Source organism: Oratosquilla oratoria, chromosome 12 (genome assembly GCF_046742065.1).
Source record: "Oratosquilla oratoria isolate Oo_2021 chromosome 12, ASM4674206v1, whole genome shotgun sequence".
NCBI lineage: Eukaryota > Metazoa > Arthropoda > Malacostraca > Stomatopoda > Squillidae > Oratosquilla > Oratosquilla oratoria.
In genome coordinates, this window is record NC_134788.1 from 50,306,016 (window position 1) to 50,330,165 (window position 24,150).

The window sequence follows — 24,150 nt, forward strand, 5'->3', positions numbered from 1 at the left end:
CCTCAGTTATAACGGATCTTCGAATATAAAGACAGATCCATCCCCATTTCGTCTGTTATATCAAGGGTTTACTGCAATTTCTAATCCTACTAATTTCTAATACTGGACAAACTTCAGGATATAATGGATCTGTTCAGTATTTCCATTGAATATAACGAATCCTCAGTTATCATGGATTTTCAGATATAATGACAGACCCCTGTCCCCACATCGTCTGTTATATTGAGGGTTTACTGTATTTTGCGATCACTAACTGTGATCCTCTTAAGCACTGAAGAGGATCACAATATCCTTATCTTCAAATAACTCTTTCTTTTCCAAGAGGATCACAGTGATCACAATTTACATATCTTTGAATAACTTTCTTTTCTCTGATAGTGGGATATTCAGTTGACAGATTTTTGCCGCTGCACAGAAAAATTCCGTTCATTTGCATCACACCCCCATAGTGATGATATGGTTTAATGTCACAAACTCCCCCCTATCGGGAGAGTAGGACAGTACCCCTCACAGAGGACTTTGTAGCATGGAATTTAATGAACCATTCCCTTGGTTCAACTTTGCCGGTGGCAGGATTCAAACCGCCATACCCTCAACCCTTGCCACAAGTAAGGACACCCTAACCCCACTCAGCCAGCGAGCTTCCACCTCCACAGTAATGAAAGTTTATAATCAACCTCGACAGATCCTTTGCACACCAGTCAGCACATATCCCTTCATTCTTGGTATCGCCAGACTACGTCACAGTTTCCTCTCCATATATATTCAGCATCAAAAGTTTGAAGAATATTCTATGCAGAAATTCTTGGATCCGAGGGTTGTTGCAAACCACCACATGGAGAACAAACCATCTCTCTAACATACATCGCAAGGAAATGCTTGCGATGGTAGCATTGAACATTCCTTGTATATCATACATACGTACTTGTATAATATATTTATTATTGTATATTGATTTTATTATTGCCAATGTATATTTGTACCTTTTTGTAGGAGAAACAAGACGAATTGTGTATGTTTTCCCACGGTATGTAAGCTTGGTGTTAGTCTTGGTCTTGTCTCCAACGTAAGCGCACATATTGTCTATGTAGTGCTATACAATTACTAATTTATTCATACTCAGTGTTTCTTCATTGCCCACCCCTATTACATACTCATCACAGGTCCCAGGCTAGGAGGAACCAGTAATCAACCCATATCTATACATCAAAGGCTTATCTCCCCTTAACCTCTTTAACATGTAGTGATTCCTTCCTTACTTGGTTATTGTATATGTATCTCCTTTATTGTATATGTAATACTTCTTTATTTTACATGAGTACTTAATATCAACATATATTTATTGTAAATGTTTTGTATAAGTAAGCCTATGTAGTCATTACATTATATAAGTGCCCTGTACACAATTATATAACCGATTATATATACGTCATTAGGTGTACGCTACAGGCGTATGCATCTATGCCAATTTTACGTGCCATTGTATTAACCCATTCAACTCCGATGACAAGATGTCTTGTCATTTGGTCAAATAAAACAAAAAATCATAAAACACCAAAATGTTTGATCAAACACCAGAAAAATATGACGTCAGTCCTCGCTTCGCTGCGAGCGAAGCGAGGATTGACGTCATATTTTTCTGGTGTTTGATCAAACATTTTGGTGTTTTATGATTTTTTGTTTTATTTGACCAAATGACAAGACATCTTGTCATCGGAGTTGAATGGGTTAAGGTATTAGCATAACGTTACCCTTAACCATTTTGCATGCATATTCCTCATTATATGTAATTGTTCTCTTGTTTCTGTATATTCTTATGTATATACCTAGATGTGTTGTCTGTATTGTTTTGCCTGGTCTTTTCTCCGCCTGGCAACAGTGTATCAGGAAAGTGGGCACCGAAGCATGCCCAGACAAGGCCAGGCCTCCCTAGCATCCGCTTGAGAGAGATCACTTCCTGCCATATTTGTGTGTAGATCTACATAATAAACTCCCAACAGAAAAACAGTGTGTTTGCACTTAACCACAAATACTATTTACTTGTTTATTATATATAACTATACCTATCCATTTATTTTCTTTGTTATTTATATTATTATAATTTTTATTTAATTTAATTTAATTTTTGTATCATTATGTTTTTTTCACATCCGACCTAGTTATGGACCAAAAGGTCCCCTGTCGGCATGCTCCACCTTTATAATCCTTTGTAATACAATTCAAATTCTCACATACAGCATCAGCTGCCTGATGTATGGCAATTCAATGATGCATCACAATTCTCACATTATAAAATATGAAGTTAGAACTGCATTATTCCCTCTCTTTCACTCCGAATATCAATAACCACAGAAAATATGATCAGGCCAATTCAAAGAATATGGGGGTCACTCAGCTACAACTACATATTAAATATAATAAAGATGCCAATGACAGCATCCTCATACACCTACTTGCACTTCGTGACACCTATGCAGGCATCATAGTATAGAAGGTGGCCAAGTCAAAGGCACACACCAACTGCCCCCAGCCTCTTATCTTAGCTCCTCCTGGATGAAGGGTCATCCCTGTCTCCTGTCCACTGTCCAGGGCAGAAGGTACAGAACACTTGGAAGTAGAAGAAGAAAATAAAAAAATCATCAACACAACATACCCGTGCTCTTGTACGAAGACGCCACAATATCGCCACCCACAGCTCCTTCCTCCAATGCTGCCGGTGCAGAAGACACCTGAGTCGACTCTGCCGCTGGCTCCCCATCTCCTGTGGTGGAAGCAACAGCAGCAGGTGGCAGGTACAGGGCTGGAGTTGGATACGGGTAATGGAATGAGTGAGACTGCGTAATACACGAGCTGGGCGGGAGCGACAGGGAGGAGAGGACGGACGAACGGCCCAGACGACTGTACGGGCGATGCCGCCCCACCTCCTTCACCTCGAACTGGTTCAGCACCTCCCCGTCCAAGAACACCTGTGGAGGAGACACAAGACATAGCTTCATTACCATCACAACCCAAAGAAAACACCCGTACACTCATTAATGCATGCCAGACCCCCTGATATCCATCCCTCTGAATCCTCTCTCCCACGAAAGGACAGAGTCCACCTGGCCAGACTGCAATGCGCCCACCACCCAGCAGCGCTTCTAAGCTACTAAAAGAGACTGAATGACTGCATTGTGGACAAATGCCCAAGATGTAACACTTCACCCCATACTATTCAACACGCCATGGAAGACTGCATTATACACAATCACGCATGCAAACAACACAACATAAACTCCATAAAGGATTTGTGGGAAAACCCCGTTTTGGCCGTGGCATTCCGTGGGGAGATGGGACTGCTCAGACAGACAGTCTAGGGAACAACAACAACTTGTAGAGTACAGTTTACTTCTCAGTCTCAGAATTCTTGAACGATACATTACATAAACACCCACATTTCCATTTGGGTGAAGACACATACACCAACTAGCCCTTTCCCATTACAAGTCAAATCGTGCACCTACCCTACACCCATCCAAAACCGCTCATTGGTTGTCGTTCCCGTTTTACCTCCTCACGGATGATGGGACATCCCTTTCCTCAACCAAACTGCTCAGCACCTCTACAGCCATAGCTGGTTTATCCCCCACTCTTTTGTCCACTCATAAATATATATACATACAAATACCAATATCTTTTTCCCCCTTACAAGGGAGATAGCAAAAAACAAATGCGTAAAATCCACTCCCAGCCATTCCATCCCCACATACTCCACTCCCATTCACCCCCCTCTCTCCCTCCCTCCCTCTTATCTTGGCTCCTGGATGATGGGTCATCCTGCATCTTGCCATATATACATACATATACCAAAGGCTTTTTCCCCCTACATGGGGGGGTAGCCAAAAAGAAAAAGGCATAGAAACCACTCCCACCCATTCCATTTTCTATATATTCTACTCCCCTCCACCCTCCTCCCTTTAGGCTGCATCATTTCCAAATCCATTTACAACCATCCTTTACATTTATCATTTGCTCTATCCCTTCCTCACTTGACTCTCTGGATATAAACCCTTACTCCCCTGATACACACACGCATAAAGCTTGGAAAAGACAGAAAAAAGAGAAAAATCCTAGAAAGTGGCAAATATACATCAATGAAAGAATATGTAAAAATATGTAGGGAAGGAAAAAGAAATTATGAAAAAGACATAATAGAAAAATGTAAGGATCATCCAAAACTATTTTAAAGATGTGTGAATGGGATGGTATGGAAGGCAGATGTGGAGGGAGTGAACATGAGGGGACGTCCTAGGATGAGGTGGATGGATGAGGTGAAGGGGGCTTTGGGGAAGAGGGGAATGTCTGTTGAGGAAGGAAGGGAGAGGACGGAAGACAGAGGTGAGTGGAGAATGGTTGTATATGGATGATGTTGTGACTGCATGAGGAGGAATGGGCAGGGGGGTGGGGGGTGGGGTAGTATGTGTGAGTAAATTTTGACGCAGCCCGAAGGGATTTCTCCCCGTCCTCGCCTTATACAGGTAAACGTCGACTTACGATGGCATTAGGTTTCGATAGAGCCATCGTAAGACGATTTCATCGTAAGTCGATCCCCAATTTGTGTATCACTGTTCCGTGGTCACTGTACCTAGCCTACCTGTATATTAACCACCAGAGATACTGAATATAGCCTATTAAACATGTACAGTAGTTTATTTAATTATTTTTATCCTTTTTACCATATTCAAACACTATAATATGTATTTTCAGTACGGAACTTAAATCTCGCGGGCAGCAGCCAATGCCAGCCGTACGACATGACGTAATAATACTCGCATCATAAAATATAGTCACCGCTTATATCGATCGTTCTCTCTTTCACCCGCGAATTTTGAAAACCACAGAGAATGGGATTCAAGGCACATTTGAGAGAATGTAAAAACACAGGGGCGACTACAATAAATATAATCAAGACGCCGATATGGCAGCGTCGCGAATCCACTTGCTCCTCATGACGCCTACGTGTGCGGCACCGTATGGAAGGGGTTAAATTATCATATCGTCGTCGTCGTCGTCGTCGTCATCGTAAAGTCGAACAATCGTAAGTCGCGGCCATCGTAAGTCGACGTTTACCTGTATTCAAAGGGGGACGGAGAGGGGGGGTCGCCGATTAAATGAAGCGGCCTTGCTGTGGATGTACTGTGTCTTGCGACACTGCTTCTGACCCAGGGCGGTGGGCAGGGTGCAGGGATGACCCGTCATCCAGGAGGTGCTCAGATGAGAGGAAGGGTGGGAGGGGTGTGGAGTGTATTTAGGGATGAAATGGGTGGGAGTGTTTTTATGCCTTTCCCTTTTTGGCTACCTCCCTTGGAAGGGGGAAAAAGCCTTGGTATATGTATGTATGTATGTATGTATGTGAATGGGAAACTTAAAAACAAGTATGAAATAGAGAAACTACACCAGGGGAACATGAAATACACGAAGATATAGATATGACTGAGGTCATGAGTAAACATTTCAAGTCGGTTTAAACTAGAGAAAATGTATGGCACTGAGATGAAGGGCGAGAAGTGGACCAACCAACCCCCCCTCTATGGAAGAAATAATAGCAACACGAGCTGAAATAATGGATCAAATAACAAGCCTTGATGTCAGGAAATTGCATGGCCCAGATGGAATTGCAAACTGGATACTAAAGGAGTGTAAAGAAGAATTGGTAGGCAAAATATATAACAAGTTGTTTGCTTAAGGAAGGAAAAATACCAGAAAACTGGAAAAAGGCCAACATCGAACCAATAAAGGAGGAAACAAGGAAGACCCGACAAACTAAACACCAATTTCACTTACACGTGCCATAGCCAAAATCAGTGAAAAAGCCATTAAAAATAGATGGACAAAACACCTGGAAAAGAACAACATACCAAACCCAAGACAGATTGGATTCAGACAGGGAATATCATGTACTACAAATCTGATTTGCTTCTACTCAAGACTATTAGATATAATACAGGAAAGGGACAGATGGGCTGATTGTGTTTTCCTAGACCTACAAAAAGCTTTTGATAAAGAGCCATATAGAAAACTATTAGAAAAGATGAAAACCATAGGAGGGATACAAGGTAAACTATTAAAATGGATGGAGGACTTTTTGCATGGAAGAAAAATGAAAGTAGAGCTCAGAGATAAAGGTTCTACTTGGGAAGAGGTGATTAGTGGAGTTCCACAAGGATCCTATCTATGTGAATGACATGGACGAGGGTGTAGACAATTACAAGAACCTCTTTGCTGATGACGCAAAGTTGTTGAGAAAAGTGAGAACTGAAATAGACTCAGTTGATGCAGAGGGATCTGAACAAAATTTGGGAATAGAGCCAAAAGTGGAAAGTGGACTTCAATATCAGGAAATATGCACTAAAAACCCACTATTATTTGGATTTAAGAAAAGAAGGAAATAACGAATTTCCGTATATTTCGATCACTTGCTTGTATTCCGCTTGAAGAGGATCACAGCAAGTGATCGAAATATACAGAAATTCGTTATTTCCTTCTTTTCTTAAATCCAAATAATAGTGGGTTTTTAGTGCAATTACTAATGTGTAACGACATTACTGGACAGTGATCAGGAAATATAGTATAATGGAATTTGGAAAAAGTAAAATCAGCAAAAAGGGTGTAAAGAACATGGGATTTGAAAAGGACATGTTCCCTGATAAATGCATACATACATATACCAAAGGCTTTTTCCCCCTTACACGGGGGGTAGCCAAAAAGAAAAAGGCATAGAAATCACTTCCACCCATTTCATTTCTCATATATTCCACTCCCCTCCCTCCCTCCCATCTTGGCACCTCCTGGATGACGGGTCATCCCTGCATCCCGTCCACTGTCCCTGATAAATAGATAAAAAAAGTGTCGGAAAAACCTACAATTTACTAAGGTAAATAAAAATGGTATTTACTTGGATGAAGAAATGGTGAAGAAAATTCTAGTCACACTGATAAGACCTAGACTGGAGTACACAGCAGCACTATGGTAACCAAAAAAAAATGTAAAGAAAATTGAAAGAATCCAAAGAGCAACTATGGAGATGGCCCCCACACTTTCAGAACTGTCATACAAAGAGACTCAAAACTTGAGTTACTGACCCTGGAACAAAGAAGAGAAAGAGGAGACCTGAGAGGTACGCAAGTCCTCAATAGATAAGACTTACTAAAATGGGATATGAGAAATACAAGAGGACATACATATACCAAGGCATTTTCCCCCTTACAAGGGAGGTAGCCAAAAAGGAAAAGGCATAAAATCATTCCCACCCCTCCACCCTCCCTCTTATCTTAGCACCTCCTGGATGATGGGTCATCCCTGCACCTTGTCCACTGCCCTGGGTCAGAGGCAGTGTTGCAAGGCACAGCACATCCCCCTCAAGGCCGCTTCATTAAATCGGGGGGACGGAGAGGGGGGGGCTCTCCGTCCCCCCATGCATAAAAGGAGAAGACGGGGAGAAACATGGAAACTCAAAAAGGACAGTTATAGAAGAGACCTGAAAAAGAACAGCTTTCCCCATACAACGGTGGATGTATGGAACAAATAGTGTGTGGCAAAAACCATACATGAATTTAAGAGCAAATTATATATGGTAAGGTACAGAAACAGGACACCATGAGCATAGCTCCCCTTCCCGTAAGATATGACTAGGTAAATACACACACACACACATTGTGTTTAGTTTTATACAGCCTGGGGGTTTCTCCAGACTCAATAAGCTAGTCTATCATTACTTCAGAAAAATTTCTTAAATGCACCAGAATGTGTCCATAATGAAGGGCAAAACAACAGATAACCGAACTCACCTCATGATTGGCCGTTGCTGGGTTGAGCCTACGAATGGTATGAATGCGGTAGTTGATGTCGAAGGTCAGGGGGTTGTCAGTGAGCCGCAAGTTCCTCAAGTGTGGTAGGGACGAGAGAGTGTCCACACCCGACGGGTCCCCCAGGACATTGTCGCTCACGTCCAGCACCTCTAGGTTGCTGAGGGCCTCGACTCCTGAGAGACGACACAAAAAAATTGCGGAATAAAAGAAAAATGTATGCACCAAGTAGCGGTGCAGCAAGAGGAATACCAGACAGAATATCTCCCAGTTGTTTGTCTTCGAAATCTTATCAAACTTCCCCACCACCACCCCGAACGGAGTATTGACTACATAGGTTATAAGCCGTCAGTGTTTCTAAGACTTCAATGACATCTCTACAAGATTCTTTTACAATTTAAAACTAATCTCCACTCAAAAAATAGAAAATTAAACAAGATAAATAAATAATGAAAAAAAAATTCTATCTGTGTACCAAGGATTCATTCTCCATTATAAGGGAGGTAACTAAATCAGAGAAAGCTTGCGGGCTGAGCAGGTTAGGGCATTGTTACTTGCGGTGAAGGCCGAGGGGATGGCGGTTCGAATCCTGCCACCAGCAAAGTTGAACCAACAAGGGCATGGTTCATTAAATTCCATGCTACAAAGCTCTCTGTGAGGAGCACTGTCCTAACCTTCAGATAAGGGGGAGCTTGTGATGTAAAAATAAATAAATAAATAAATAAAAAAAGAAAGTCAAAAGGCACAAAGGGTCATCCCTCTCTCCTGCCCACTGCCCTGGGTCAGACACAATGTAGAAAGACACAGCATATCCACAGTAATGCCACTTCACTTAATTGGTGACACCCCTCATGGTATAGAGAAGAAGGGGAGAAATCCTTTCGGGCTGCGTCAAAATATCATTCAAACATAACCGCTCCCATTCTAGCATTACTGTATCATCCATGTACAGCCATTCTCCACTCACTCACCCCTATCTCCTGCCTTCTCCCTTCCCTGCTCAACAGACATTCCTCTCTTGTTCAAAGCCCCTTTCACCCCCATCTGCTGATCCTATAATAATAATAATGTTAATAACACATACACATACCAATGGCTTTTTCCCCCTTTCAAGGGAGGTAGCCAAAAGACAAAGACATAAAATCCATTCCCACCCATTCTGACCTTCACATACTCCACTCCCTTCCACCCTCTTCCCTCCCTCCCTCTGATCTTGGCTCCTCCTGAATGATGGGTCATCCCTGCATCTCGCCCACTGCCCTGGGTCAGAAGCAGTGTCGCAAGACACAGCACATCCACAGCAAGGCCGCTTCATTAATTCGGCGACCACACCCCCCCTCCATCCTCGTCAGTGAAACAAATAACAAAAAACTACTCGTGCACGAAACATGAAGACGGGTGAATGGAAACTGGTTGTGTATGGATGATGTTGTCATGCATGAGGGGGAGTGGGAAATAATTTGACACAGCCCGAAGGGATTTCTCCCCGTATTCTCCTTTTCTGCATGAGAGGACGGAGAGTTTTTTTTTTTTTTTTTTGCCAATTTAATGAAGCTGCCTTGCTGTGGATGTGCTGTGTCTTGTGACACTCCTTCTGACCCAGGGCAGTGAGCGAGATGCAGGGATGACCTGTCATTCAGGAGGAGCCAAGATAAGAGGGAGGGAGGGGGGTGAACAGGAGCGGAGTATGTGAAGGTCGGAATGGGTGGGAATGGATTTTATGATGCCTTTGTTTTTTTTGGCTACCTCCCTTGTAAGGGGCAAAAAACATACGTACAAGGTGAAACAACAAAAAATCCACTCATGCAGGAAACATACCTTCGATGTGCGAGAGGAAGTTGTTGTTGATGACGAGAGCAGTAAGAGCGTGAGATGCGGCTGGTGCAAGGGTTGGCAGTGCAGTGAGGCGGTTGTGACTGAGGTTGAGGAAAGCCAGTGAGGGCAGGCGGTCGAGGCCGTCCGTGTTCCCAAGGTGGCAGTGACTCAAGTCGAGGACCTGACAGCAAACAAATAAGCGTGCTCACTGCGTGTAAATGATAAATTCACGATACAAATGAAATCTTAAAACCTTCGGGACATACAATGTATTGGTGGGATACACAAAAATAACAAAATAAAATAAAATAAAAATATCAAAACTACCTCCCTTGGAAGGGGGAAAAAGCCTTGGTATATGTATGTAAAAAATAATTTTGAGAGAGTGAAGAGAGGGAGAGGAGAGAGAAAGAGGAGAGTGGAGAGAAAGTGAGAGGAGAGAGAGAAAGGAGAGAGAGAGGAGAGAGAGAATGGAGAGAGAGAATGGAGAAAGAAGAGAGAAAAAGGAGAGAGGAGAAAGAAGAGAGAAAAAGGAGAGAGGAGAAAGAAGAGAGAAAAAGGAGAGAGGAGAAAGAGAAGAGAGAGAAGAGAGACAGAAAAAGGAGAGAGGAGGGAGGACAGAAAGAGGAGAGAGAGATAGAGAGTGGAGAGAGAGGGATATATCTACATAAAAACTTAATGGATGGTGGATGAGAGTGGGTGCATGTCTTACCAGGCTACCTCTCTTATAAGGGGAGAAGACCTTTCAATTAAAAAAATAATAATAATAATGAATAATAATAACAATAAAATAAAATAAAAAATTGAACACAGGTCACAAAAAGAGAGAGAGAGAGAAATTGAACACAGGAGTACAGTCACCTTAAGGTGCGGCAGTAAGGCGAGGCTGACATCCAAATTCTGTATCGGATTATTGCTCAGGTGTGCTTCGTGCAATCGCTCCCATTGGAACTCACTGGCCTGGAAGACAAAGAGGGGACGGAACGATCACAAGGGTGGCATATGACTAGCGGGTCGTTTTCTGAAGTATATTGTCAGTCTGGTTCCTTCTTCTGATGCCACCTCTGTAATGACTTTTGTATAAAATCCGTGTTTAAAAAAAGTTACTTCCGTAACGATTTTTGTATAAAGTCCGTATTAAAAAACATTCCAATGGATAAAGAGTTCCGGCAGAAGGACTCGTATCCCATAAAATAAGCGCTTTGTTTATGCGTACAATTATGCACACGTACAAACACAGAACCGTTGACAGTGCATCCTTCTCCTCCCACCTACCTTGTCAGCTCCGCAAGCCACGAACAGGTCCGTGAGCGTATGGAGACATCTGGTGGCAGTAATGGAAACCAAGGACGGTCGGAGACTCTGGAGACCTTTCAAGTGATCCACCGGCACATAGTTCAACTCCAGCTCTTGTATGCCACGGAAGCAGCGAATGCTCACGCTTCCCTCGCACAGCTCCTCCCTGGAATCTCCTGAAAACACGTGGTATACGGAAATGAATCTTCGTTGAATTATGATATCTCTGTTGAATTACGACGGTATAGTGTGCTGATAGAAAGCTTTTTGGTCTCACACAAGGTCAGACAAAAAATAAAATAAATAAATGAATAATATAAAATAAGATTAAATAAATCATAATAATAATAATCATGACAATAATGATATATATACGCAAACGTACACATGTACCAAAATAACTTCTCCCTCCTTATAAGAGGGTGGCCAAGTCAATGCCTCTCCCCTCTCCACACACAGACACACACACACACACACACACTTGGGAAGAGGAGATTAGTGGAGTTCCACAAGGATCAGTATTGGCTCCAATAATGTTTGTTATGTGAATGACATGGATAAGGGTGTGGAATGTTACATGAACTTCTTTGCAGATGATGCAAAATTGTTTAAGAAAGTAAGTAATCAAACGGACTGTGACTCACTACAGAGAGATCTGAACAGGGTCTGGGAATGGAGTCATAAGTGGGAAGTGGACTTAAACATTAAGAAATGTAGTTTAATGGAATTTGGAAAAAGTAAAAAAGAAGAACATCATGACAATATAAAATTGGTGCAAAAGAAATAAAGAAAGTTGGTTCCGAAAAGGACCTAAGAGTAATTATCACCAAAGTCCCCATTAAAGCAGATAAACAAAATAGTCACAGAAACCTACTATTTACTAAGATCAATAAAGGTGGCTTTTAATTACTTGGATGAGGTAATGGTAAAAAAAATACTAGTCACACTGATAAGACCAAGACTGGTGTACACTGCAACACTATAGTCACCCAGTACAAAAAAGAATACAAGGAAAATATAAAGAATCCAAAGAGCAATGACAAAGATGGCCCCAACACTTTCAAAATGGTCATACAAGCAAAGACTGTCTAAACTGGAACTATACCAACCCTGGAACAAAGAAGAGAATGAAGCAATCTATTGGCCATGAATCATGAAAGGCATGAAAGTCCTTGATAGAGAAGACTTATTGAAGTGGGATAGAAGAAAAACAAGGAGACATGAAACGACACTCAAAAAGGATAGTTATAGAAGAGATCTGAAAAAGAACAGTTTCCCCACACAGAGTGGTGGATGTCTTGAACAAATTGGACGAAACAATAGTGTGTGCAAACACCATACAAGAATTTAAGAACAAACTAGATGTTGTGAGATGCAAAGACAGGTCACTGTGAGCATAGCTCCCCTTCCTGTATAATACAACTAGATAAATACAACTAGCATGAATTTGAGGCTAGGTATGATAAATTGGAAACTAGGAGACAGGACCCAATGAGCATTTTTTGTTTGTCCTTTACAGTACAATTAGGTAAATGCACATGCCTACACACACAGAATTATGAGAGGTATGGAGGTCCTTGATAGAAAAGACAGAATTATGAGAGGTATGGAGGTCCTTGATAGAAAAGACTTACTAAATTGGGATTCGAGAAACACAAGAGGTCATGAGAGGAAACTCAAAAAGACAATTATAGAAGAGACCTGAAAAAGAAAAACAGCTTTCAACGCAGAGTGGTGGATGTATGGAACACACTAGACTAAATAGTGTGTGCAAAAACAATACAAGAATTTCAGAACAAATTAGATATGGTGAGATACAGAGACAGGACACCACGAGCGAAGCTCCCCTTTCCATAAGATACAACTAAGTAAATTGGAAACTAGGAAACAGGACCCAATGAGCATTGATTTTTTCTTTACAGTAAAATTAGGTAAATACATATGCCCACACAATCTCACAAAGGTGAGGCTTTTTTTTTTTATTAACACTCAGAAAGCACCTGACAATCCCCAATAGTTCACAGCTGAAAACCACAACCCATTATCGACACCTACTGCCGCAAAGCCGCAGTCCGTGCACTTTCTGGAAGAGGTCGTAGAGGAACTGTAGTTGGGCGATGTTGGGGTCCTCACGGTGGTTGGGAGCCAAGACGTGGAAGTTGGTGTGCTGCTCCGCATCCAGGATCAGCTCAAAGGCCTCCAGGATCTCCTCCAAGGTCTTCAAGTCTGACAGCAAGAATGGGAAGGGGTTGTGCAAGGCTTTGTAATTTACCAGAAAAAAAAAAAAAAAAAAACATATACTGTACCAAGGGCTCTTTCTCCCTTACAAGGGAGGTAGCCAAAATCAAAAGGCATAAATCCACTCCCACCCATTTCATCCCCACATACTCCACTCCCATTCACCACCCCTCCCTCTCTCCCTCCTATCTTGGCTTCTTCTGGGCCACTTCATTTAACCGGCAACCCCCCCACCCCACTCTGTCCCCTCATGCAGAAAATTGAGGCAGCCGGAAGAAGTCATTTCTCCCCATCTATAAAAAGAGAGAGAGAGAGAGAGAGAGAGAGAGAGAGAGAGAACATCAATGACTCTGTGTCCAAAATTCACCTAGTAGGAGCTTGTGTCTCTGCGTGAGGAGAAGGTCCGTGGAGTGCCTGAGGGAGTGGGCTAGGCGGCAGGCCCTCCCAACGACTCCTCCTCCTCCTCCATCCATGTCCACCCTCCGATACCCTTCGCACGATCACCGCACATCCAGCATCACCCGTAGCAGCCTGAAAACACGAGAAATTTTTTTGATCACCTGCATTTTTTTAGAACAAGGACTGCGATCCGTTTCCTGCCGGAGAGAAACAGGGCGACGAATTGATTGAGCGATTCTAAAGGCCTCTTCTCCAATCAATTTTGACATCTTAACAGAGGACGTACTGAGATGGGTGGATGGTGTTTTGGGTTTCTTACAGAGTTATGTTCTCGTCATTTTCCCATGGGACGGAGCTTAGATTCTGTGTGCGGTTGTGAACACTACCACTGCACCATGGAGCCATGTAACAATTGTGTGCATTTACCTAATTGTAGTATATGGGAAAGGAGCAACGCTTGTCAGGTCCCATCTCCTGTAATTTTCTAACATACCTAGACTCAAATTCATGTACAGTTCCGACTTAATGTACACCTTTGATTTCCAATTATCGTATTTAGATTTGAACTCGTGTGTTGTTTGTGCTTAGGCTATGTCACCTTCTAAGCTATTCCAGATATTTTTGCATCTCTACGGAAAACTGTGTTTCTTCACATCCTTTTGACATGTGACCTTTCTTAACCCATTAAACTCCGATGACAAGATTCTTGTCATTTGGTCAAAACAAAAAATCATAAAACACCAAAATGTTTGATCAAAGACCAGAAAAATATGACGTCAGTCCTCGCTTCGCTTTTTCTGGTGCTGTTTGATCAAACATTTTGGTGTTTTATGATTTTTTGTTTTATTTGACCAAATGACAAGAATCTTGTCATCGGAGTTTAATGGGTTAACCTCTTCAACAAGAGTCAAATTCTCGTATGCAGCATTGGCTGCCATAAATACAATGCATCACAGGGGACATAGGTGACACAGCACAGGGCAGAGATAGACTTCTTGTTGCTGAACTGAAGTACAGTTTGAGCTTCTCTCTTGCTTGAAATGCTCATGTAGCACATCAAGAAGCATTTCAAGTGAGCTAGGAATCCAAACTGTACTTTAATTATGTCACCTGTGTCACCTATGTTACCTGTGTTGCTTCTGTCACCTGTGTCTGTTTGAGCTCAAGCTAACTCCCTGTGTGATCAAATCTGTGTTGTCAAAGGTTTGTCTTTATTTTGAGGATAGTTAGGAACCATGCTGTGGAAGCATCATTATGCTGTTTAAGCATCATTATGTTGTGAAAGCATAGTCATGCTGTGGCAGCATAGGCAAGGTTGGTTCTTGAGAATTGTCTGAGGGTATTTACAATTATTTTTTGTTATTCAAACTCTATGCTTGCAATGGATTTGAGTAAAAATCCCATATTATTCCCACTGATATGCTACTCCATTGGAGTAGTTTACTCTCTGGGAAATAGTATATCAGTTTAGATTAAAATCCTAAGATATCTAGAAAAAATGCCATCTTTAGATTTAAGCATAATTACTAAAGACAAGCTCGCTTTCTTAGAATATCTTGTAGAAAAATAAAGAAAAAGCAAATAAGATTGTAAGATAAATCAGAACATTTCTTAGTTTGTGCAATAAAATGTTTAAGCTGCAGCACTTAATGCTAGTGAGAATGAATCTGGAATGTGCTGACCAGGTACGTAATACATATCCAACGAAGGTTACTATAACTGCAGAAAATATTAAATATAAGGCCACCAGCTGTTACCAGTATAAGAGAGAAACCATACAAAGAAAGACCAGGGATATTAAAGCTACCGTCACTAGCGTAGAGAAGATCTTTTACGGATATAATTGAAACATATGACATCTTCAATGGAAAGTATAAAACAGATTTTTTTCAACAAGTGTTTTAACTGTGAGAGGAAAAACACAATTTAAGGAAGTTATTTGATGAAGTATAACACAAGATCAAGATGGAAATAAAAAAATGGACTTAGCAATAATCTACCATAGTATCAAGTCTCAATCTGTGAAGAAATCTGAAAGAAGGCTTGACAAAATTTGGTAAACACAAGACCAGAAATTTAATACATAAAACAAAAATTGCATCCATTTTTATGTAGTTGATACCTCAGTCATAAGCTTCTTCCAGTAACTCAACTTCTATATTCGTTTTTTATTAAAATTTGATAAATTTGTGAGAATAAGAATTCTTTCCTCAATAGACCAACTGGAACTGATATTTGTTTTGGCAAAAACTGGTGGGAGATCACACAATGAAGAAATATTATCTGAGTCAGATTTATGAGTCACTTTCCCACTTAATGAAATAATGCAACAACCAAGTGCGCATATATCTTATAAACTTAAAGTTGCAAGATTTACCTCCCATCGTTACACACCACTATTATCATTATGCACGACTATTGTACTGATGAATTAATTACGATTCAATCATATTTCATTCTCACCTGGTTGGAGGCATCTAGTTTAGTTTCCTAGTTCAATACAATTATGAAGCATTAACCTAAATACATAAGTATTCATCAACACAGACTAAGAAATTTGCTTATTACTGTTTGTTGTCACTCGACATTAAAAACTGTTCGTAAGCATGAGTTACAGAATTTTTTAAAACCACGATCCTAATTTAGTTTTTCAGTTACAAAAAACTACTATATGTACATACATTGCTAGTGTTTTGCAGTAATAAGCGCACGGTAATCCTGATATGCAAATGTATAACAACCGTTTTGACAACTAAAGTCTTAGCCAAATTCGAACGAATAAAAACCAGCTGATCTGCATTTCAATTCAAACTGATGACTTATTTCACACATGAAAGTAGAGCATCATATATCTTTTATTATTAAAGAATATTCAACAAGATTAGTTGAAAAATTTGTTATATCAAATTATCTTCAATTGTTTTGAGCGCCAATTTTGATTTTGGCCTGCTATATTGTATGTCTTCTGTAAAATATCAACCCTTTTTGTGCCAAGATGTACATATCTTAATATGGCTAACAGCTGACTAATTTTATTCGATTATACATATATAAGTTGTATCGCTGAGACAAGCTATGAAATGGCTGCTAAACAGCTTTCTGTTCATAATTTAACTTTTGTACTACGATAATTTATATTGGTATATATTTCATGAACGTGTCCTGTTTAGCGTTGCTGGTCAAATATTTCAGATATACCATGTGCTAATTTATGCAAATGAGAAAAAATAAATTCATTGGCTGAAGTAAACAATTCAAGTATCAAGAATGAAGTAGAGTATAGGATTGGGTATTACATCTGGGATAAATTAGGTGTGTTGCCAGGTCGATTCTATGCTGCCTGGTTACCTAAACGTAGAGGGAGGAATCAAGTGTTGGAGAAGGAAAGTGAGGAGGAAATAAAAAAAAAGAGTTGTCAACTTATGTAATGAAGTACCTATTGGTACTGTTTTGTTTTTTTCTTACCGCCATTACGTTGTACCTTGATATATTCCACAACGTTTAGTATTACTTGATTCATTACCAAACTTGTATCCCATACATGGCAGTTTTTATTTATATATACAACTTTTATCTCGATTATCCCCTTTCGATTGATAAATTCGAAAGGGTTGCCTTCTTAAAGAATTATTTTGGTAAACGTCAGATGATTCTATTATCATTAGAAAATTCTCCCGAGCGTGTACAGCTGATAATTATAAATGATAGAGAATGTGTCAATCTCCACCATACAGTTACCATGAAAAGTGATTATAGAAAAAAATTACGTCCACAAATTAACAAAATGGTGATTCAACTTTAGCTGATAATGTGGGAGAGTGGTGTGAGGCAGATGTGAGGTGATTTTTTTCAATGACGTTTCTTTGGTATCTCTGCTTCATAGAATTACTTGTACGTTTAATGTAAAATGCAATGCTGTACAAATGCATAATTGCTCCCTTACAACAACTGTCGTTTGTTGAATTTTACGTTTGTTGTTACTACATCAGACAGATGTGTTGTCGTGGGCAACAATTGGGGTACCATAAACTTGGTAAGAGCGATGTGGCTTTTATTATTAAATTGTTCATAAGGACAATGGAATTCTTGTTGTGTATTTAAACGTAAGTTCCTCATATGTAACATTCCACTTTTAATCGCAGAGAAACACTCCAATTTGTTACATAATACAAACATAACTCCTTGTTGTCAATCGTGTTCGATGATTCACTCCCCCCGTAGGCATTTTCATTGATACTTGTTATCTGCGTTATCTATAAGAAATCAAGGTAGTGAAAATTTGTATAGTTGGCGAGTGTGTAGTAATATTTTCTTTTATAATGAAAATATAAGTTTTATCCTTTGGAAATATTTAAGACTGTTGGAAAGTGCAGAGGTAAATATATCCATTTCTCAACGTCATGAAATAGCAGACTAATTACCTGTAGCAGAGACTAAGCCTGTGGCTCCAACGTCAGCAAGTTACCAACTGATAAGAATTATTGGTCTGTGAAATGCCTGTATGATAATCATAATATGACTAAATGTTGGGTATTGTATAGTATTATCTTTACTTTTATTTACTCATGAAATATTAGTTTTCTCTAGTTTTCTATCATCTATGTAAATTGTCAGAAACGAATGATAATGGTAATAGTATTGTTAAAATTTTCAATTTAGTAAAAATGGTGCATAATGATTGGTAGATTGTGCCATTAAGCATTATAATTATTATTGTGATTGAGTCAAAATTGGTAATTTTATGTAAGAGGCTGTATTTACAAATGTGTAATGTATAGGTTGTAGCTGTGCTTATGGGGTTCTGTTTCTGATTTTACTCATCAAACAATGGGAGTAAGCACGCATTACCCCACCAGATGGCAGCACTGTGTTATGAGTCATGATGTTCAGTTCCTGTTTTACAGTCTTGTTTCCAAATGTGATAAAACTAACTTTAGAATGCCTCAGCATTGCTCTGTTCCACCATGTTCAGCACATAAGGGTGGACACAAGTTTCCTTCAGATGAGAAGATGAAAATGAAATGGAGAATTACGATAAAATGCCTTGAACCAGGTACAAATAAGCCATGGATTCCATGAAAGTACAGTGTTGTGTGTGAAAAACATTTTACAGCAGATGACAACACGCTTGCTGATCTATTAGGTAAGTGATATTCAACTTTGTTGTCATTTATATATAAAGAAAAATAACAGGCACTATTCTTTTTTAACAGTTCAGCAAGATAACCCGTTCCCCATGCTGTGTCATTATGTCAAATGTGTGTAGTAGTAAGACTTTTGTTATGGGGAGCAGCCATTATTTTTTAACCCATGTACCTGTCATTGTATATATTCTCAGGAAGGTTATCATGATTTTAAAGGTTTACTATTTAAATTAGGATGTGTCTTCAGTTACGTAGGTTTTTTAACACACTTTCATTGTGGTGTCACTTATGTAAAAAATTAATAGAGCTACTTTTTTTTTCAAAGTTCTTTTATGACTCCCAAATTCAAACCCTGACTTTACCACCTACTCTAACCTTACTCTATTGCTTCCTAAGATAAACAAAGAACTAAATTTTTCTTTGCTTTAATTTCAGGTTCTTGTAAGAGGCTGAAACCTGGTGCAGTTCCGTCTATTTTTGATTTTAATACAACACCATCCACGTTCACCTCAACACTAAATGCAGAAAGGGTAGCTAAGAGGAGACGTTTATTTCAAAATGAACCAGATATTCAAGATGTTGGCAACGAAGAGGTAGTGTCAGCTGAAAGGGAAAATGAGATTCTTCAAAGTGATGCTGACGGAGAGAAAAAGATCCAGGACTACGGTATCCAGTGTGAGATACTAAATTCTATGAATGCTAGATTCTCCATCTTCTGGTTTAAAAATTACAATAAGGCCATTCAGTATTATACAGGATTTAATGACTTTGCACATTTTTCCTTAATCTCTGTGCTTGGTCCAGCTGTCAATAATCTTGATGGAATGGACTATGATTTATTTTTAGCGGAAGATCAGTTGTTTTTAACTATAATCAAGTTGAGACAGGCCAAAGATGATATTGAATTATCAATTTTGTTCAGAATCTGTCAAACTTATGTGTCAAAAGTTGTGAATGTATGGATTAATTTTATGTTCAACCAACTCCAAGAAATAATTTTTTGGCCTGAAAGAAACACAGTGCAGGATTTAATGCCAGTGAACTTCAAAAAACAATTTCCATCAACAAGAGTAATTTTGGATGCAACAGAGGTGCCGATTCAAAAACCCAGTAATGTTAATGCACAAAGTGCAACTTTTTCGACTTGTAGAAATTGCAACACATTGAAGACAATGATCGGCTGCACTCCAGGTGGACTAACTTCTTATGTGAGTGATAGCTACAGTGGCAGTGCATCTGACAGACAAGGACATATGTTTGAATCTGGGGACAGTATTATGGCAGACCGTGGTATTAGATTACAAGATTTGTTTGCTTCGTTAGACGTTAAGGTGAACACTCCGACCAATAAAATGAATATTTACACATTAACAAAGGACTATTGTTACTTGAAATTGTGTTGAAAGTAAGTATGATATCTTACCTTTCTATCAAATTCTCTTTCCTCCCAGAGACAAGTGCTCCTCTTGTTGCCAATTAACCTTTAAATGCTGAACTGTCCAATTTTCATAGGACGCCATTGTGTGTTTACTACAACTGATGGTACAGTGGAGCCATCTACTGGGATGAATTGTGATGCTTACTCCCATTGATGTTGTCTTAGATTCTTTATTCATTAAATGTGTTTCATAACTATGAGTGTGTGTGTAGAAGGTGATTCATTTTTACCATTGGGCCGTGATTCCTAGAAATGTTATTCTGCTATCTATGTATATATATATATATATATATATATATATATATACATATTCATAGTGTAAATGGGCAGGAGGTTTTCCCTCAAGCATATTTCATTAAAATGAATGGCAAGCTTGTTATGACAGAGCTTCTTGTTGTATTTTTCTCTCTTAGAGTAATCTTGCCTTCTGTAGGCAGTAACCTTAATAAATCTCCGTATGTCATGCTGTGGAATAACATACATAATTTATAAAAAAAGCCATGGCTTTTTTATAAATTATGTATGTCATAACAAGCTTGCCATTCATTTTAATGATATATATATATATATTATATACACTAAGAGGTTTTTCCCCCCATATAAGGGAGGTAGCCAAGTCCAAGGCATACACCCTACTCCCTCCCCCATCCATCACCGTTCCTTCTTATCTTATCTTATCATGATAAGTATTGTAAATTTCTCCCGTTCCACTTCAGTGGCTCCGTCTTTTTAGTGTAGTAACACTGAGTAGGGTAAAGACACAGGTTATTGATGATGAAGTACAATATGAGGTTTGATTTTTGTTGTATCGTAAAAATCCTTCCCCATGTGTAACTTAGGGCATTTAGGAAGAAATGCATTTCATGTAGAGTTGATCGGATGAAAATCTGAAAAAATAATAGATTATTGATATACATAAGCCAAATACTTTATTTACTTTTTTGATTGATTTATTGTGTTTATTTGTATTTTATTTATTTGTTCTTTTTTTTTTCAGGAAGATTGAAAGTAGTCAAGCATAGGGACAACCATCTTTGACTTCGGCAAAGAAAAATGCCCGATGCTTAGCGGTCGTCAAAGCATTGCAGGTCCCACTAGGAGACAGGTGGGCCGTTTGTTGACAGCTGGAAGAAAACTAGCAGAGGAGGCCGCGACTTCTCCGAAGCGACGTGTACCGATGAGAGACAAGAGCAGCGACTGTGCCAGTTCTACGACTTTTTTGCAACCAAACAGTTCCGTCACAAGGATGCCGGAGTATCCGTTATTGGAGAAAGTGTGTGGCTTCGTACATTTGTTCAAACTACGTTATTTGAGTCTACTCTTTTCATATACAGTATATACATATAAATATATATATTTATATATATAATGTGTGTGTGTGTGTGTTTTTTACCATAAGTTATTGCATGATGAATATATATTAAGTACATTATTTGCTTCATGCAAATTATTATTACTATGTGGAATACACCCGTCGCCCTAGTATTCTTGTGCGGAAGACTTGTAGCTTGCAGGATACTGTCCACGTACACTGGTGCAGCCCGTAACCACTTCAGTACGAGTCAAATTCTGGCATGCAGCATTGACTGTCATATGTAGTATGCATCACACTACTTTCATCATAAAATATAAAGACACTGCTATATTACTCATTCTTTTTTACTCTGAGTAATAATAAACAGAAAACATGATCAAATCAGTTCACAGAATCCAGGGGTAACTCATGTGTGACTACAAAAATATAATCGAGACGCCAATGCCAGCATTCTCATGTACCCACTCATGCCTCATGACACCTATATAGGAGTCGTCATACTGAGGTGGATAAGCGAAAGCTGTGGGTCATCTGCAAGAGAGACCAGGGACTGATTGGTGTATTCCCATCTTCTGAAGCCACAGTTTCATTCGTCAAGTTCAGGATGTGCTTCTGCAGTCGTTGCCTTTCAAATTGTATGTCATGTTCCGTCTCAGGGTACCTAATTGTGGAGGCCCTGGGAGACAGATATTCAGAGAAAATCGCCTCTGCCATTCGTCTTTTGGTCGTATCAAGACCCTCACTGCCTGGGGCCAAAGTTATAAAAGATCTGAACCCTTAAGTCTGGACATAAATCTTTAAAAGGGCGGAGATTTCACCCAAATCCCTATTATGTCAATGACCTAAATGCTTATGTCTAGTATGTCTAGACCAGTGTTTCTCAACCTTGTTACCCTTGCATAACCTTTAAAATAATTTGCATGTGTCAAGGAACCCCTGCACAAAAAAAAAAGGCACATGTGCCATATATTTCCCATCTTGTTTTCATTGTAATGATAGGTTAGATAGGATGATGTCTATATTACATTATTACAACAGCCTTTTGTGGAACCCTGGGTTAGAAATGCTGGTCTAGACATAAGTATTTAGGTCACAGACATAGGGATTTAGGTAAGAGGGATTTGGGTAAAATCTCCCCCATTTTGAAGATTTATGTCTAGACGTAGGGGTTCAGATCTTTTATAAATTCTTTAGAGGAGGCCAAAGATCTTTCTCCGGCAATCTTGAATGTGGTTCCTCCGGGTTTTTATGTGATAAAACTGATAACTTTCCACCTCTTCCTCTTTGTACTAGCTTGTGATTTTTTACTGAAAGTATTGTATGGGAGGAGCTGGGGACTCGATATGTAGGGCTGCAAATATCATTTAGAATTCTCTGCCATACCTTCTCTCTCTCTCTCTCTCTCTCTCTCTCTCTCTCTCTCTCTCTCTCTCTCTCTCTCTCTCTCTCTCTCTCATAGTAATTCTTTTTCTATATTGAGCCTTGTTCGTCAATAAAAAATTTGTTCATTGCTTTTATGTATTTCACTAAAGAATTACATTAATCACCTACTTTATATATATGTTTTCTGGCACTTGATTATGTGAGTTTTCTTTGTTTATATATATATTATTTTTTTTATATTTATTTATTTATTTATTTATTCATTATTACTTTTTTTAATATTCCTTTTTAATTTCAGGTAGGTCTTTTTGTTTATTTTATTCTATTATTTTTTATTATTATTATTATTATTATTATTCATTATTTGATTTCATTTCTATTTATCTATTTATTATTTCTTTTTTTAATATCCCTTTGTCTTTCAGGTGGGTCTTCTGGGGCGACCAGATGTGCGGATGCGAGACCCAGCCCACGTGGAGGACGTTCTCAGGCAACTCATTGCAGGGGGCACCCCCAAGCTCCAGGTACTGACGGGAAGGCGGGTAATAGCTGGGTACATAGAGTTTACTGTACAGGTCTTATTATGGGCCATATCTAAACAGTTGTTTTAAATTTACTCGGGTATCCATTATATTTTGTCATAATGACCCACTTTCAGAGAAGAATAGGCGAAAGTAAATAGATCTGTATATTTCGATCATTATCTGTGTTCCTCATCAGCAGATGTGTTACAGAAGTATGTATATATACAAAAGTAGTGAGGTGAACGTGTTTTTCTCCACTCTATAACACATCTGCTGAAGAGGATCACAGATAGTGATCAAAATATATGGATCTCTTCACTTTTGCCTATTCTTCTCTGAAAGTGGGTCACTAGTATAATTTTACCAATGTGTTAAGACATTATTTTGTAAATATTTTGTCTTGTTTTATGATTGTCAGTATTATTGGAAACTTGTATATATTACTAGGGAGCATAGAGAAGCATCATAGTGTACTTATATATGAAATGGAATAATCTAGAGCAAAGTAAAAATCAAAGTCCTTGAAATTATTTAATTTTGAAATCACACAAAACTTGTTATAAAATTTTGGATAGAAAAATGAGTGAAATGTTTACAAAACTCACTGTTGTTGGAGAACTCGAGGAAACGATTGGTTGCATGCCAGAGCTCCTCTCGCCCATCGCTCAGCCTCAATCCACGGAATGAAATAAAAGAATGGAGTTGCAAAGGGTAGTCGTTTTGTCAAGTAGGTTCCAACCTTGTGGGGTTATGA

General features: G+C 39.2%; 3 protein-coding genes across 14 annotated transcripts in view; 2 read left to right on the forward strand and 1 right to left on the reverse strand.

Moving 5' to 3' along the window:
• Positions 1-18,133, reverse strand: part of LOC143031703 (uncharacterized) — a 78,652-nt gene extending 60,519 nt beyond the window's left edge. For 4 of the 6 annotated variants that reach the window (XM_076195879.1, XM_076195878.1, XM_076195872.1 and 1 more), the window contains exons 1-8: positions 18,014-18,133; positions 13,561-13,724; positions 13,011-13,181; positions 10,935-11,131; positions 10,521-10,619; positions 9,663-9,840; positions 7,827-8,020; positions 2,654-2,966 (exon numbers count right to left, since the gene is read on the reverse strand). In XM_076195879.1, the coding sequence (XP_076051994.1) occupies positions 2,654-2,966; positions 7,827-8,020; positions 9,663-9,840; positions 10,521-10,619; positions 10,935-11,131; positions 13,011-13,181; positions 13,561-13,666 (1,258 nt within the window). In that variant the 5' untranslated portion in view covers positions 13,667-13,724; positions 18,014-18,133. Of the gene's footprint in view, positions 1-2,653; positions 2,967-7,826; positions 8,021-9,662; positions 9,841-10,520; positions 10,620-10,934; positions 11,132-13,010; positions 13,182-13,560; positions 13,725-16,055; positions 16,202-16,273; positions 16,380-18,013 lie in introns of those variants that run through there. The other 2 variants (XM_076195876.1, XM_076195875.1) reach the window with 2 other exon arrangements.
• cN-IIIB (cytosolic 5'-nucleotidase IIIB) overlaps positions 17,344-24,150 on the forward strand; it is a 32,085-nt gene continuing 25,278 nt past the window's right edge. For 3 of the 7 annotated variants that reach the window (XM_076195880.1, XM_076195885.1, XM_076195886.1), the window contains exons 1-3: positions 20,853-20,965; positions 21,172-21,447; positions 23,298-23,396. In XM_076195880.1, the coding sequence (XP_076051995.1) occupies positions 21,235-21,447; positions 23,298-23,396 (312 nt within the window). In that variant the 5' untranslated portion in view covers positions 20,853-20,965; positions 21,172-21,234. Of the gene's footprint in view, positions 17,432-17,513; positions 17,626-20,852; positions 20,966-21,171; positions 21,448-23,297; positions 23,397-24,150 lie in introns of those variants that run through there. The other 4 variants (XM_076195882.1, XM_076195881.1, XM_076195884.1 and 1 more) reach the window with 4 other exon arrangements.
• Positions 19,429-21,180, forward strand: LOC143030382 (uncharacterized). Its single transcript, XM_076193531.1, has 2 exons — positions 19,429-20,067; positions 21,172-21,180. Exons 1-2 carry the CDS (start codon positions 19,429-19,431, stop codon positions 21,178-21,180), a joined length of 648 nt encoding a protein of 215 aa, XP_076049646.1.